Source organism: Pipra filicauda, unplaced genomic scaffold (genome assembly GCF_003945595.2).
Source record: "Pipra filicauda isolate LSUMZ 115617 unplaced genomic scaffold, ASM394559v2 scaffold102_size2360937_pilon, whole genome shotgun sequence".
NCBI lineage: Eukaryota > Metazoa > Chordata > Aves > Passeriformes > Pipridae > Pipra > Pipra filicauda.
In genome coordinates this window covers 675062-689201 of record NW_024103463.1, presented here as the reverse complement: position 1 = coordinate 689201, position 14140 = coordinate 675062, and the positions used below count along the sequence as shown (strand labels likewise).

At 44.8% G+C, this 14140-nt stretch overlaps 1 protein-coding gene across 1 annotated transcript in view; it reads left to right on the top strand.

The window, feature by feature from the left end:
- Positions 1–14140, top strand: part of RBM6 (RNA binding motif protein 6) — a 57220-nt gene that overhangs the window by 3095 nt on the left and 39985 nt on the right. Inside the window, exons 2-5 of the mRNA XM_039378195.1 lie at positions 1306–1415; positions 3587–4925; positions 5672–5761; positions 6747–6816. Of these exons, the coding sequence (XP_039234129.1) occupies positions 1372–1415; positions 3587–4925; positions 5672–5761; positions 6747–6816 (1543 nt within the window). The 5' untranslated portion in view covers positions 1306–1371. The remainder of the gene's footprint in view (positions 1–1305; positions 1416–3586; positions 4926–5671; positions 5762–6746; positions 6817–14140) is intronic.

The following is a 14140-nucleotide window of genomic DNA, read 5'->3' as shown; positions in this document are numbered from 1 at the left end:
GAGCAGACCAGTACTCTCGGACTTTAGTGGCCACCTGAATGAACCTGTTCCTTTGGAAATGGTGCTGGGGGGGATGGATCTGCAGTGGTTGCACAGGTTGCCTTCCTCAACCTCCACGCCCTTGGTTCCTGAGGCTTACCAGGCTCTGCCATCCCTGGCTCCCACATGAGTCTTCTGTGGCAGGTGATGGACCCCCGGCAGGAGCGGATGCTCCCTCTTGGTGGGGCAGCTCCCTCAGCTCCTTGGCACAGGCTGCCAGCTCCCTGTCTGGGATCACTCCCTGGTGTGAGGTCTGTCATAACCTGCTCTGCCGACCTGCCTCCCGTACGGCAGCGCTGACCTTTGGAAGTGAGAATAAACAGGATGTTTGTGTGCTTTTCTTCTGTGTGAACTGCTCTAGCCAGGCCTGGTGGTGACTGTCCCCTCTGTGCCCTGAACCACTGGAATTAAATAATCCTACCTTGGAGCCCCAGGTCTCCCAGCCTTGGTTTGGTGGCACGGCAGGCAACCCTCCTGCACCGCCACAGCTGGATGGGCCAGAGCAGGTTTGAGGCTGCCAGGTTGCCTTTTCCCTCAGTTTGCTCCATGCTCTGCTGTGGCTCTTTTTTTTCTTTTTTTTTTCTCTTTTGTTTTTTTTTTTTTTTGGGAAAGACGGAAGTACTTCCTATTTCAAGTCCTGGCTTTGGTTATCGCCAGGAAATCCTCACCTTCTCCACTGGTGGGAGGAAGTGGATGAAATTTTAGATTTCTGTTGAGGCAAGTGTTATTTGCGTCACTCAGCTTGATGAGGGCAGCGTTGGAGAGCCTGTCATGATTTACTGGCAAAGCCTTCTCTGTTATCTACAGACTTCTGAGGGCAGGGTCCCCATGGCAGACCAGTAGTAGCGATCATTTCCTTGAACAGCAAAGAGCTTTTGGCAAAAATAGTTTGGATTAAACATTAATTGCAAACTGTTGTTCGGCTGCGGTCCTTGTTGTTTGTAGATGGTTGGCGTTCTCACATTTCTATCTGCACCCCAAATAGTGTCAGACAGCACAGTATGTTGGAAAGCTCTATGTTAATCAAAGCAGATATCAAATTGTTTGCCCACCATATTGACAGTTTGATTTCAGGAGTTGTTTGACGCTTGCAAATTTGAACGTGGAGAAACGTGACACTTGAATTCATTCATGCCTAAGTGTGGTCTTGTGTATCTGTGGATCCCGATCAGATGTTACACACCCCCCTTCTAACCAGCAGTGTTTTTTCTCATGTGATATGTGTTCTTTGCCTTGTAGCTTATTGTCATGTTGTTTATTCAACAGGTTGTGGCGTCTGGGTGTTTCTAGAGTGAATTAACCATTTCTGGAAACCTACCAGACAAGATCAAAATGTGGGGAGACCATCGACAAGGCAACAGAACGGGGTCTTTTCGGTAAGCACTTGAATGTACAGTTAGTTTCAGCAACATTCTTAAATACAATAAACCATGGGAACTCTCTGTTTACTATTTTGGTAGAAGTTGTGAGGTCTGTGTGAAGCTAGATGTGATTGCCGAACAACAGGCCAGTTAATTGACAGTGTAACTTTTTACATTTCTGTGAAGTTTTTAATTTAGTTTTTAAACCAACAACTGCTTTTAATAGTTCTGTTCCTTCTCCACACCACCTTTTCTAGTGATACCTAGTTTAGCTGTTGTGAGCTAAGGTGATGATGTGCCATATGGCTTTTGGTGCTATGTGCTATTGACACCTGTAAGAGAAGAAAATAACTTCAAAAATCCTGGCACTTTCCTTGCACAGGATATCACACAGGATTTTATGAAAACTCTGAAGAGTTTAATTCTTTCCACGAGTTTAGTAAGTCCATATATCATAGAATCACAGAATAGTTTAGGTTGGAAGGGACCCCAAAGAACATCTCATTCCAACTCCTTGCAGGAACACCTTCCACTAGCCCAGGTTGCTCCCCGTCCAACCTGGCCTTGAACACTTCCAGGGATGGGGCAGCCACAACTTCTCTGGGCAACCTGTGTCAGTGCCTCACCATCCTCACAGGGAAGAATCTCTTCCTGATACCTAATGTAAACCTGCTCTCTTTCAGTTTAAACCAATTCCTCCTTGTCCTGTCACTACATAGCCTTCCAAAAAGTCTGTATTCCCATACTTCTTTGTAAGGCATTTTTGAGTGTCCCTGGAACTGTTGTAAAGATTCACGTGCAGCTGACCTGCACAGCATGATATTTGTCTTATTTTGTGTTGCTCTGGTCGTTACTGGCCCCTGTGTTTGCAAGAGGGCTCTGGGTATAAAAATGGAGCCACCAGAACCTAGGATTTTCCTCTATTGTGCATAATTCTTTCATCCTTTGCTTATGTGTGCACCTCAGTTCCTTGAATATCGGCGTGACAAAGGTACTGATCGTGCCATACCTTGGGTTTCTGCAATAAGAATACTTCAAATAATTGTCTACTGTCATGTGTTGAGAAAGCTGATGAAAACCAGTATCCTCCAGAACATGTCCTAGTGGTATTGATGAGGGAGTGACTGTGTCTTGTGATGATATCAATAGTACTGTTCTGCTGATTTTTAAGTGGATTTTATTGGCATCATGCTTTAATGTATTGGGTGGGGAATGCTGTCCTTGATCCAAGTTTTAATTACTGTTGTACATGGTGGTGAAATGGACCGTGCAGCTTAGGAAATCTGTGTATGGTTTCATTAATCTTGGTGAGTGATTCTGTAGTGAAGCTTGAAGTATAACATGACTTGCTGTAGTTGCTAAGGAAATGTCCACTGCTTTGGGTAGCATTTGGTGTTATTTTAAAATGTGTTGATACTGTATTATTCTCTTTTTTAAAAAATATATTGGAGCCTCGCTTAAATGAAAAATCAAGTAGCTCCATCTCAAAAAAAAACCAACCAAAAAGCCTCATTGGGTTTTGAAAATCTGTCTTAGGAGGAAACTTCTTCCTTAGTGTTTTTATGCAGATATTGGGAGAGCTCATAGCTCTAGTATTGTGAACTCAGTGTAAGACAGTCTGGAGGCACGAGCTCAGGGACATCTTGGATGTTGATTGTTGGCACAGTCCTGTGAGGCATCCTCAGTGTCTGAACTGGTGGCTTTCAGCAGTTTGCCAGTTTGGACTCCAGCACAAGGAAGCATAAATGAGTCTTTGTAGTATGTCAATAAAGCCTGTTTGGTAACCTCTGCTTTCATGTGCCTCAGGATGACGTGTAAGTGTAGTTGTTTCCATACTGCCCGGAGAGCTTAAGCTCGTGGGGTTCCTCACACGCCAGCTGCCGGCACCTCGGACAGCTGCAGAGCTGTGTGCAGTGCAGGACTATGTGGATTGCTACCATCATTAACCCATTAATATTGCAGGTATTCCCTGTTGAGTGCTTCTGGAAATTGTGCTGAAATGGGAGCACCCAAGTTTACTTTCTCACATCTGTCGTATGCTGCCTCATCTTAAACTGCCAAACATCAATATCTTCTGCGGATCTTAGACTGTTACACAGCTCTATAAAAGTTTAGAGAAGAATGTGCTGCTGTGTAGATTTCAGACTCTAAGCACGTTATGAATAATACTGTCTTTATTTCTACAGTGGGAGCCAAGAAGAAAGGTTTGCTCCCGGGTGGAACAGGGAATATCCTCCTTCCCTTGATAGTCTTGCTCAAGAAAGACACTCTGGCAACTTCTCTGGCAGAAAATCACTTCCTTTTGATATCCAGGCACTCTCAGGCATCCTCAATCCTCAGTTTGCCAACAGAGAGGAACCTTCTTTCAGCTATGGAGCTAGAGATGGACCACGTAGTGACTTCAGAGGTGGGGAGGGGCACCATGATTTCAGGGGCAGAGATTTCCCACCATCTGACTTCCAGGGCAGAGATGAGTCTCAGATGGATTTCAGAGGTAGGGAGCCACCCCCTTCTGAGTATAGGGGCAGGGACATGTACTCTGGAGACTTCCGGGAGAGAGAAGGGCCCCCTATGGACTTCAGGGGTGGGGACATTCCTTCAGGGGACTACAGGAACAGGGAGACGTTCCGTATGAACTACAGGGACAGGGAAGCACATAATATGGATTACAGAGGCAGGGATGAACCTCCATCAGACTTCAGGGGTAGGGGGTCTTATGATCTAGACTTCAGAGGTCGAGATGGGTCTCATTCAGACTTCAGGGCAAGAGACATGTCTGAGTTAGACTACAGGGGCAGAGACCATTCCTATTCAGACTTCAGAAATAGGGATGTACCTGATTTGGACTTCAGGGGTGTGGGCACCTCTGATTTGGACTTCAGAAACAGAAATGCACCGTCGTCAGACTTCAGAAATAGGCACAGGTCCCGGTCTGATCAGGATTTTAGGAGCAGAGATGTGGCTCCTCCCATGGACTTTTCAGATAGGGAAATGCCTCCCATGGATCAAAGCCTTGTAGATTTTAGGCACAACCAATCTACTGTACCTTTAGCGGAAAGAGAGGGCTCTGGTTTAAGCACCAGCAAGAGAGACGAGTCTGCACTTGGTCTAGACAGAACTCCCTTTGGTAGCCAAAAAGGAGAGTTTCAACACTCGGAAGCACCAGCCAGAGAAGAGGAATCGCTTGGACTGGGTCTTGAAGATGACACTTCACACAATTTCCAAAATAGCCGTGGACCTCTGCCTACTCTTCAGGACCAAGAGGAGCAACCTCAGACCTTTGCTAACAAGCAGCAACAGCAGCAGCTTTCTGGGGGGGAGCAGCAAAGATCCGATTCTGATCTTGGGTTAAAGGGCGAAGGTGACCTGGATTTCCTTGGAAGGCAAGACACAGATTACCGGAACATGGAGTATCGTGATGTGGATCACCGGCTGCCAGGGAACCAGATGTTTGATTATGAACATGGCAAGTCCTTTTCGGAAGGAAAACCCAGCAAAGATTCTAGGCCCTATAAGAGCCTTCAGGTAGGTGGTTTTGCCCATTGGTGTTTCTGTTAAACGCGTGTTGGCCAAAGAGTGGAAGGAGTTGGGGAGGCGTCTTTGTCCATATCCCACCACTTCAGTTCTATCCTGATTCACCATCCTTCTCCAAAATCATCCTCTGCTCCAGGTTGTTTAGTGGGCACCCTTTCTACCTCAGAAATACTCTCTTCTCAAGAGAAGTGCAGTTTGGCAAATAAGAATTGCTAAGTATGTAGAACCAGATTTGGTTCAGAAAGTCCCCAAGTTGAAAATGACCAGGCGGAGGGATGATGTCAGGGAGAAGTGGTGTCCAGAAGAACTTACTTTGTTATTTTCTCCTGGATATTGCTTATGAGCACTACCAGAGAGAAGCTGCTGGTTTGGGGGGGGGCCTACGTGCAGCTGTTCTCATGCATGCTTTGTTTTCCTTCAGAGTTAACTTGGAAATCTGAAGGTAATGATAACTACTGAGTTAATAACTACTACTGAATTTGAATAACTGCTACTGAATTTGAATCTCCCGCTGCTGGAAAGCAGAGAGAGATGATTTGCCTGTTTTATTTTCCTGAAGCTAGATCGGTGAGCAGGTGAAGAGCTCCCTGAAGCTCACGCAGGGGTTAAAGCTTTGAGCCAGGCTGCTTATGGGCCCTTGCCTTTGAATTATCCCCTGCTTTGTTTTGTTACTGCTTGCGTACCTTGTGAGCCACCGTCTCTCATTTGTGAAACCATCTTGATTGTGTGAACTCAAGGACCAAGATTACCGGACCTGTCCCAAATATGTGAAGCCAAGCAAGCTCATTCGGCTGGGAGGAGTGCCTGAAACTGCCACAAAGGATGATGTAAGTGGGATGTTTCTCATCCAAAAACTTCTATCAGGGGTTTCTGAGGTACCACTTTTAAGTCTGGTTAATGTAGATCAGATGGTCTGTCATTTTCCCCAGGGGAAAATCCAGATTTAGAAGTCAATGCAATGTTACCTTTTATCTGATTATTCTGGGTTTTTGGGGGGGTCTAGAAGTGCTGAGTTTTTCTGCAGTCGCATGTGGGGTGTTGTTAGCTAGAAGCCTTGACTCCAGACTCTTTAACATGCCTTACTTCATCACTGCTTTATATATACCAAATATTGTTACTACTATTTTGGGCTCAGATGACATTTAGTGTCTAAGTGAACTTGTTTGTTCTTAGTTACTTGAAATTGCTTAAAGGAGATCTTACAAAGATGGAAAAGATGTTATTGCTACTTTTAGTAAAAAATCATACAATGATCTAGGCTACAAGATGAAAGGAGCTCCCCTTCCTAGATTTTCCACTTTGAATTAGGACTTTGGGGATTTTTTTTGTTGCTGTTTGGTGACAGTTCCAGGCATGAGAACCCCTACATGGAGCAGTTTTTGCTAGGGTTAGCTATGGTGATCAGCTTCTGAGGCTTGATACTGGAGAACTCAGGGCAGAAACTTTGTCCTTCAAAGGATGATAAGACTCAGAACAGTCACCCTTGTACTTTGATTTTCTTAAAGGCTGTAGGACATCTCTGAACTTAAGGATCAGAGGTGAACTGTCTGGCTGAGACCAGTGTAATAAACCTTTGCACAGTTGAATTGTGGTGTAAATGGAGCTCACTTCAAACAAAACCCCAAAATACTTCTCAAAACTCAGTAACAGTTCTTGGGTACTGCCGGAACTTAATCAGGAAAGTGTGTCAGTTTGTAACAGAGTCGAGCTAGAAATAAAAGAAGTCGGAGAGAGAGAGAAATGTACATTAGCAAGTACCTTGCTGTTGGAGGTTTGATTTTGGAGATGAAGTGGATCTCATTTTTCCTGTAGATTCTCAATGCTTTCCGAGGGCCTGATGGGACACCTGTGAAGGACCTGCGACTGAAAGATTACAGCTCAGGTGAGAATGCTTTCCCAGTGCTTCTAGTTTCGAGTTACAAAATAGTATTTTTTTTTACACCGATACTCAGGCAGTTTGGTTAAAGTCTTTGGTGCCCTAATTGCAGGTATTTTTGAAGGAAAATGCCCAGAGTTTTGTAGTTTGTCCTTTTGTCCTCAAAACTGATGGCTTTATTCACTGCTGCTTCAGAGGTAAAGCATGTGTCCTCTAGAAAGGGGTAGGAGCAGCAGGAAGAACACTAAGGCTGTTCTAATAGCCATCAAGAGTAAAGCCATGGGACAGCAGCTTAATTCCTTTATAATTTTTTTTTTTAATTATTATTAAATCCTTTTGGATTGTTCTAAATCTTGTTTCTGAGGTGGTCTTACTGTGGAACATGTCCTGCTCAAATAGTGTCCTCAGGAAGTCTCTTCCATCCTGACATTTCTCCTTCAGTAACATGAAACTGGTGTCCTACTTAGGTACGAAGACAGGTTTAAAAAAAACAGGACAAAGTAAGTTTTATAAGCAAATATCCAAATCCTGAGTCTGGATGCTCCTCATCATTCAAAGAATAAAGTTCTGCTGTACTTCTGATCAGTATATATAGGATTCTGAAGAAAGAAATATTTTACAAGTCTGCTTTGTGAGAAAATTGTACTGGAACAAAGATGTGCAATGGTAGGAAATGCAGGGTGAGTCCTGGGGATTGATTTGGATAATACTAGTAGGAAATACCTCAAAACTGGTATTTTATTTTTTATTTTTTAAACCTAGGAGAGCAGAAGCTTCTACCTTCGTCAGTGCTTTTTTCTTATTTCCAGTATGGTTTTTACATGAAGCAGCTGGAATTCTTGGGGTCAACACATTATGTAAAGGCTTCCAATGTGTTTAGTAACTGGGGAGAGAAACTGGGGCAATGGGGTATTTCTCAAGTGTATTTTTGTTTCTGGAAGCTGTCAAAGGAGATTTCACAACCTTCTCACGAACCTTTGAACTAAAGAACATCCCTGTGTCACGTAATCTGGTCTGGCCCAACAAGCAGAGCTTAAGGGGCACAGTCAGTCTTGCTTCTTTTCCTCTTTTCTAAGCGTAGTTCAGCATGGCTGTCGTCACCCCCACGGCACTGACTGCAATATAGCAATTGCAACACGCTCCTCTTTTGCCTGTGCTGATGTGATTTGTCAGTTGTTGTGGGTTTTTTCTTCAGTGATAAATGAACCTGAACTGGGAATTTCTTCATAAGTCTCTTCCCGTGTACGTTATTAGGACTTACTGCCCTCATTAGAGAACTGCTGTCTTCCTTCCCATTCCCTGCCTCAGAGGCTGCTCAGGATGAGACACAGTGTCTGAAGCTCTGGTGTCTGCGGGTGGTCACATGTTACACGAGGAGTGCAGTTTTCTGCTGTCTCTCCAAAAGCTGCTTTTTGATTCAGTCTGTGCCTTCAGCTGCAAAGCTGGGGGTTTTAAAAGTTTTTCTGGCAATTGTGGAGAGGCAAGGAATGAAGTTAAAACTAGCTCATGTTTTATGAGCTGTGTAAAGCTGTCAGCATCAGTCATTTAAGCGGTGTAACATTGTTCTAGGTTACGTGGATGCTCCAAAATCTTTGTTTTGCGCTAAATCCTGAGGCTGCAAATGCAGCTGCTGATTTAAACAGCTCTCTGATCCTTCTTACACAAGATGGATATGTCTAGGGCAATAAAAGCTTCCTGGATTGTAGAAACTTGGTCTTGAAACTGGGTAACTAGAAGCAGTAGTAAAATTAATCCAGCCTTTTCACATTAGGTCATCTTAGAGAAGTGTGTAGAATTGAATTCTTATTAACTTCTGAAAAGCTAAGCCTGTTTGAAACTAGAGGCCAGTCATGGGCTAAACAATGCTTTTGTGGTGGGTTGTGCATGTAAATATCCATAAGAATGAAAAGTAAACCTTCTGGATTACTGAAGTCTCTGGGTTACACCTGGGCCTACGGGCTGTATCGGCTCGGTGGCTGGCTCGCGGGAGCATGTGCTAAGCCAGTCTGAGTGGGTTGTATATTTCTGAGTGCTGTCCAGAAATGTTAAAAATAACATTAATCATGAGTATGCATGTTGAGTGTGTTTCAGAGAAGAATGCCTGCAGCTGTGGGAGAACAATAACAACCATAACAAATAACACGCAATTAACTCGAAATAAGTGAGGTTCGGATCGGTTTCACAAAAAGATAACGCTTATCATAAAGCTTATCTCAGCAGCTTCAATGTGATGATTCCACTGTATGATCTTTCACAAGACTCTTTCTGTTTTGGGGGAAAATATATGGTTGATTTTTCTTGGAAAAGCAGCTCAACTTCTTTATAAAGCCCTGTTTTTACATACTGTGTATGTGCGAAGGGAAGTCTATTTTCACTGAAGGCTGTGCTGAGAATGGAACACTGTTCTTATTATACCTGGTGTGATTTTGGTATGCATTCAAGCTGTTGATTCTTTATATTATTTTGTCTCTGAAGCCCACAGACTGAAATGGTGGCTAAATTTTAAACGAAGCAGTGAAAGGAGAGACCTTAAGAAGTGGCATAGTAATTCTATTTAAATCAAAGAGGCAGATATTTACAATGATAAAATGTCAAAGTTGGACTTCACAGTATTACCCTAAAAAACATTTACTTGTAATTTCCATCAGTTAGATTTAGTTGATGCCTGTATGTTCAGACTGAAAGTGCCAAATCCATTTGTGGGGGGAAGAGGGCTTCTTCCAACGTGATGTGTAAGCCTTGGCAGAAATAACTGTGTTAGATTGTTGGCTTATCTTCCAGCTTGCTTTCTCAAGTGTGTTTGGTCATGTCTGTCCAATTAATCATTGCAAAGAACAAACCCTGAGGTGACAGTGGAATCTTCTCAAAGACCATCAGCTGCTTTGGTGTGCAGTATCTCCTGGTGCCTCTCTTGCTGCCTCGTGCAGATGTCCCCCTGATTCGGGAGATACTCATGGTGATGACTTGTCAGCAGCTCTCTGGGAAAGGCTTGTCTGTCAGTAATAGCTCAGTAGCAACCCTGTCCCATCTGAAGGTGCTTATCTCTACTCACTGGGGTCAGAGCTTTCATGTGGCTTTACACCATGGTACCCCCTCTGTGGGGCTGTTAGTGCAGCATGTGACAGTACCAGGCTGCCTGTAGCCCTGGGTCTGTCCTTCTCCTGTTACTATCTGTGCACTTGCATTAGTGCTGACTGCCAGGAACTTGAAACCAATATCTTTTGACCTTCAAGGAGTCTTAACGTGAACACACCTTGCCCTGGTTTTGATTTTGATCATATTTTAAACTTATCTCCTACCTGGTTCTCATCAGGTTTTATTTCCACTCCCCTGCCTAATGTCAAACATAAGTAAAGCCTGAGGTCTTATCTTGAGGGTCCAATGTGCCCAGAACTCTGGCTGAGCACACACACATGTGCCCTGGAGAAGGAAGCACGTGAAGCCATCTTTATCTTAAAGGGCTGCTTTAAGAGTTGTTCACTCCTAAAAGATGCTGCAGTGGTATCTAAGTAATAAGTGAAAACACGAAGCGTACTCTGAGCCTTCTGTTCAAATTGTTCTCCTGCACACAGTCTGCAGTGGGACAAGCTTGGAACATGTGTTTTCCAAGCATGATTTGTGTTAGGGGTGGTATCCGCAGTTGTGAAAGCTGTTCAGGGAAAGCGAGCCTGAGAAATTGCTGGCAGCCCATGAGACTTTTCTGTCTCACTCCACAAGCCCATCTGGGGAACCTGAGGAGTTTTTGCTGGGCTGGGAGAGCCTGGTGGGGAATGGACACGCTCACCACGGCAGAGAGGAGCTCTGGAGTCGACCTGGAGGGACCAGGTGAGCTGGATTGCAGTCAGCAGGAGCAGTGAGGTGTATCCCAGCCCCTTTATACCCTCTAAATTAGTGCAGCACTTCAGAAATTTTGTTAACCCTCTTCTGACCCTTCTGAATACTCGCTTTTGAACCCTGGATGGGGATGTGGGAAAACAATACTGCACCCTGAGGAGCAAAGCACACGTGGAACTGGGATACCTGGAGCAGGGAGGAGCTCTCTGAACAGCAGTAATGCTTTTGGCCAGAGTGATGTCCTCATGGACACAGGTGGCTGATGCTAAAAGATAGGCATCCTCCTGTGATGGAGGAACACACAGGACATGTAGTGTCAGCTGAAAACATGACTAGCTTGGAGCTGCTTTATGGCAGCTGCCTTCTCTGTTTTGAAAAGCTTTTGTTTTGGCAAGTACTGTTGGCACTAAATGTACATTATTATTTGCTCGGCCACCTTCTTGCCCTGGCATTTATGTTTTGTTTCATTTCTCCAGACCTGGCCCTAATGTGGCACTTGGAACTGCCCCCCTTATCCCTCCCTGTGTTAAACTTAAACTGCCTTGGCCAAGTCCTAGGAGAAACAGTATTATCTTACTTGTTCATACTAAGCTCTGCCGCATTGGTGCCCTGTTAAATATTAATAAGCCCCTTAGATAAATCTGTAAGAGGTGTTTTGTCTTTTTTTTTTACCTAGTGGTGCAGCCTATCTTGTATATCAGAACAGTGAATCATTGGTTTCAGGAATATATCAGGAAGCCTCTGGAATTTAAAGTTGTTTTTTAGTGCTGTGTTTTCCTAACACTCATGATCTAAGGGTCCAAGAGTCTCCAGTTTGTGATGGAAAAACTGGTGCAGGTTTTTGCGTGGTGCATCTCTCCATGGTAGGGATAAGTTTTCCATTTTCCATGACCATCATAGGTAGGGCTGGAGAGGTGAGCTGCTGCTCTGTGTGCGGAGGTGTGCAGCAGAACCGTGCTGGACTGAGTCCTTTTGTTCCCTTTCTGGAGTGATGCAGTGCCCTTGGGGAAATCCCCTCTGAAGGGTGGATTTGTGGCCAGCTAGCGGCTTCCTTGTGAAGATAGCTTGGCACCAACCCTCTGGGGTTAAATTAGGAATAGGTCCCACAGGGACTCAGATTCTTTGGTTTGGTACAAAGAACATGCTGTGGGATGTCTGTAGCACACAGAGGGGCATCTTGCCTGTTGGGCTAATTATTCAGAGGACGACTTGGCTCACCATCAAGGCTGGTGCTAAGGCACCACAGGACGAATCATCTCTTGTTGCGTTTGGTGCTTTGCACAGCAGAGGTTGTGTGGCCCACTCTGCTCTGTCAGCCACGACTCAGGCACTTGCTGAGAGCTGAAGTGATCATCCACAAGCTCACAAGATGCTGTAGCACACGTGGAGTTTCTTCTTGAGGCCAGATCCCCCCTGCTCATCAGCAGAGTTCTGCAGTCTGCAGGGGCTCACCTGTCAGAAGCTGCAGAAATGTCTTCAGTGCTGATCTGTGTGAAGCAATTGATTCTAGTTTGTAGCCAGAATAGCCCTGCCAAGGACTAAAAAAACACTTAACTGGAATTAGTCCATGGTCATCAATACCAGTCCTTGCCAGTTTTCCCAGCTGTGTGGGCAGTAGGCTTTTGGCTTGTCTTGGTTGGTTTCAGGGCAGTAGTGCATTATTTCTTGGAAGCAAAATGCATTCTTGCTCATCTTTTCTTATCTGTGATGTGATGGCTTAGGAAATAGGAAGTAGAAATCTGTTCTAAGTCAGTGTCTGTGATAGTGATCAACCTTGGTTTAGGGTTATAAGGCCAAACCAACAGAAAAGGCAACAAATACATTAATCCATAAAACGTGCTCACAGCCCTTTTGACATGCAGAATCCTCCCTGTAGTCATTTTTACAAAGGTGCTCATTCCTTTTGCATCTCTGGAGCAAAACTTCAAGGCTTTGCACAGTGTGCTGACATTGCATTCGTTGCTCTGAGTCCTTTGTGCTAAATGACAGATCATATATCCTGGAGACCAGGTTCATGTTATCAGCACTTTAAAACCAACCTCCTGTCTGCAACACTTTCCCAGATATGCAGCTTCCAGTCCTCTCATGGAGTTTAGTGAAAGCCCCAGCCTTCCTCAGATTCCAGGTTTCTCTACAAACATAATGTAATATTTTGTCTGTAATAAAACTACAGTTTGTACAATCTTGGCATTGTGTGTTTTTCACTCCTCTCCTCTCTGCTGGTGTATAAACTACTCTCCTTGGGCCAAGAAGGGTCGACAATCATGTGAAGTTCTGACTATAGTAGTTCTTGTAGTTTATGGAGCTGCCTTTGAGGGCATCTGAGGCAGGTCCTTTCTGTGTCTTGGTCTCCAGGATGGAGGGAGGAGGATGGACTGTAGTGCTCTACTTTCAGAATACGGCTCTGTTTCGTATCCTGTGGTTTCACTGCTGTTCTCTGTCGTGAATGAGTGTGTAAGAGTGTACTTCTTTACACAGAGGGACAGTAGGAAGTGACAGGCCTTTTCCCAGCAGCAGGTGTGGCTCGTAAATGCTCAGCCTTTGAAAGGAATTGGGGATATGGCTTGTTGCAGATTGTCCTGTTTATTCTGGTACAGCTCTTCAGCTTTAGTAGCTCTGAAGACCAATTTATCTGTGCAGTAAAGAGATCTGACAAATTTATGGGTGCTCAGAATCCCACCAGCTGGTATTGAGAGAGCTCATGATTTTGGCTTCTGTGTTAGCATAGATAGATTGCCGCTGTTCCCTGCCGTGCTGTGGGGGTGCCCTCCAAGTTTTCAGACTGTGTGGACAGACTTGTTTCCTCTGCCTGCCACAGAAGGCACTACAGTGCTCTAAGGGCAGTACCCACTGTATAAGCACAGGTACAGCCACTCCTGTGCAAGTCCAGGAGCTGATGTTTTCCTGGAAGCACTGAGTGTGTGATGCCTGCTAATAATAGCACAGAAATACAGAGAAAGCCCTGCGTTTTCCAGTATTTGCTTGTGATGAGGTATTTACTCTTTAGTATGGATGACCTACATCTGCATCTTGCCTCGGAGAAAACAGGGAGAACTTGTGCAGTGGGTCAGGGGCACATGGCCAAAGTCTGCCACAGATGAGGTAGATTTTTCTTTCAGCTGCAGAATGGCAGATTCTCTGAGAACAGTGTGCACAATCCCATCGCCACTCCCCAGGCTTTGCAAAGTGTGTGAGACTGCGGATTCCTTCAGAGGGTGTAGAAGTCCTTCATAGTCACTCCATACTTTGTGCTGTAGTTGCCCTTGGAGCAATAGAACTTTCTTCTCTGCAGAGGCTTTCCTCAGCTGCACTCTGCTCTGCCGTGCTGTCTCTGGAGAGAGCAGGCAGCAAGAATCTCCTGCTTCTGCAGCTGGCCATGGCTCTGCTTTAATATGTCACCTCTCAGAGTCCTAGAAGTCCCCAAAATGGCAAATGCTTTTCTCCTGTGGTAGTTCTGTCTCTTCCTACGGGGAAAAAGCACAAGTGAAGTGTTGTG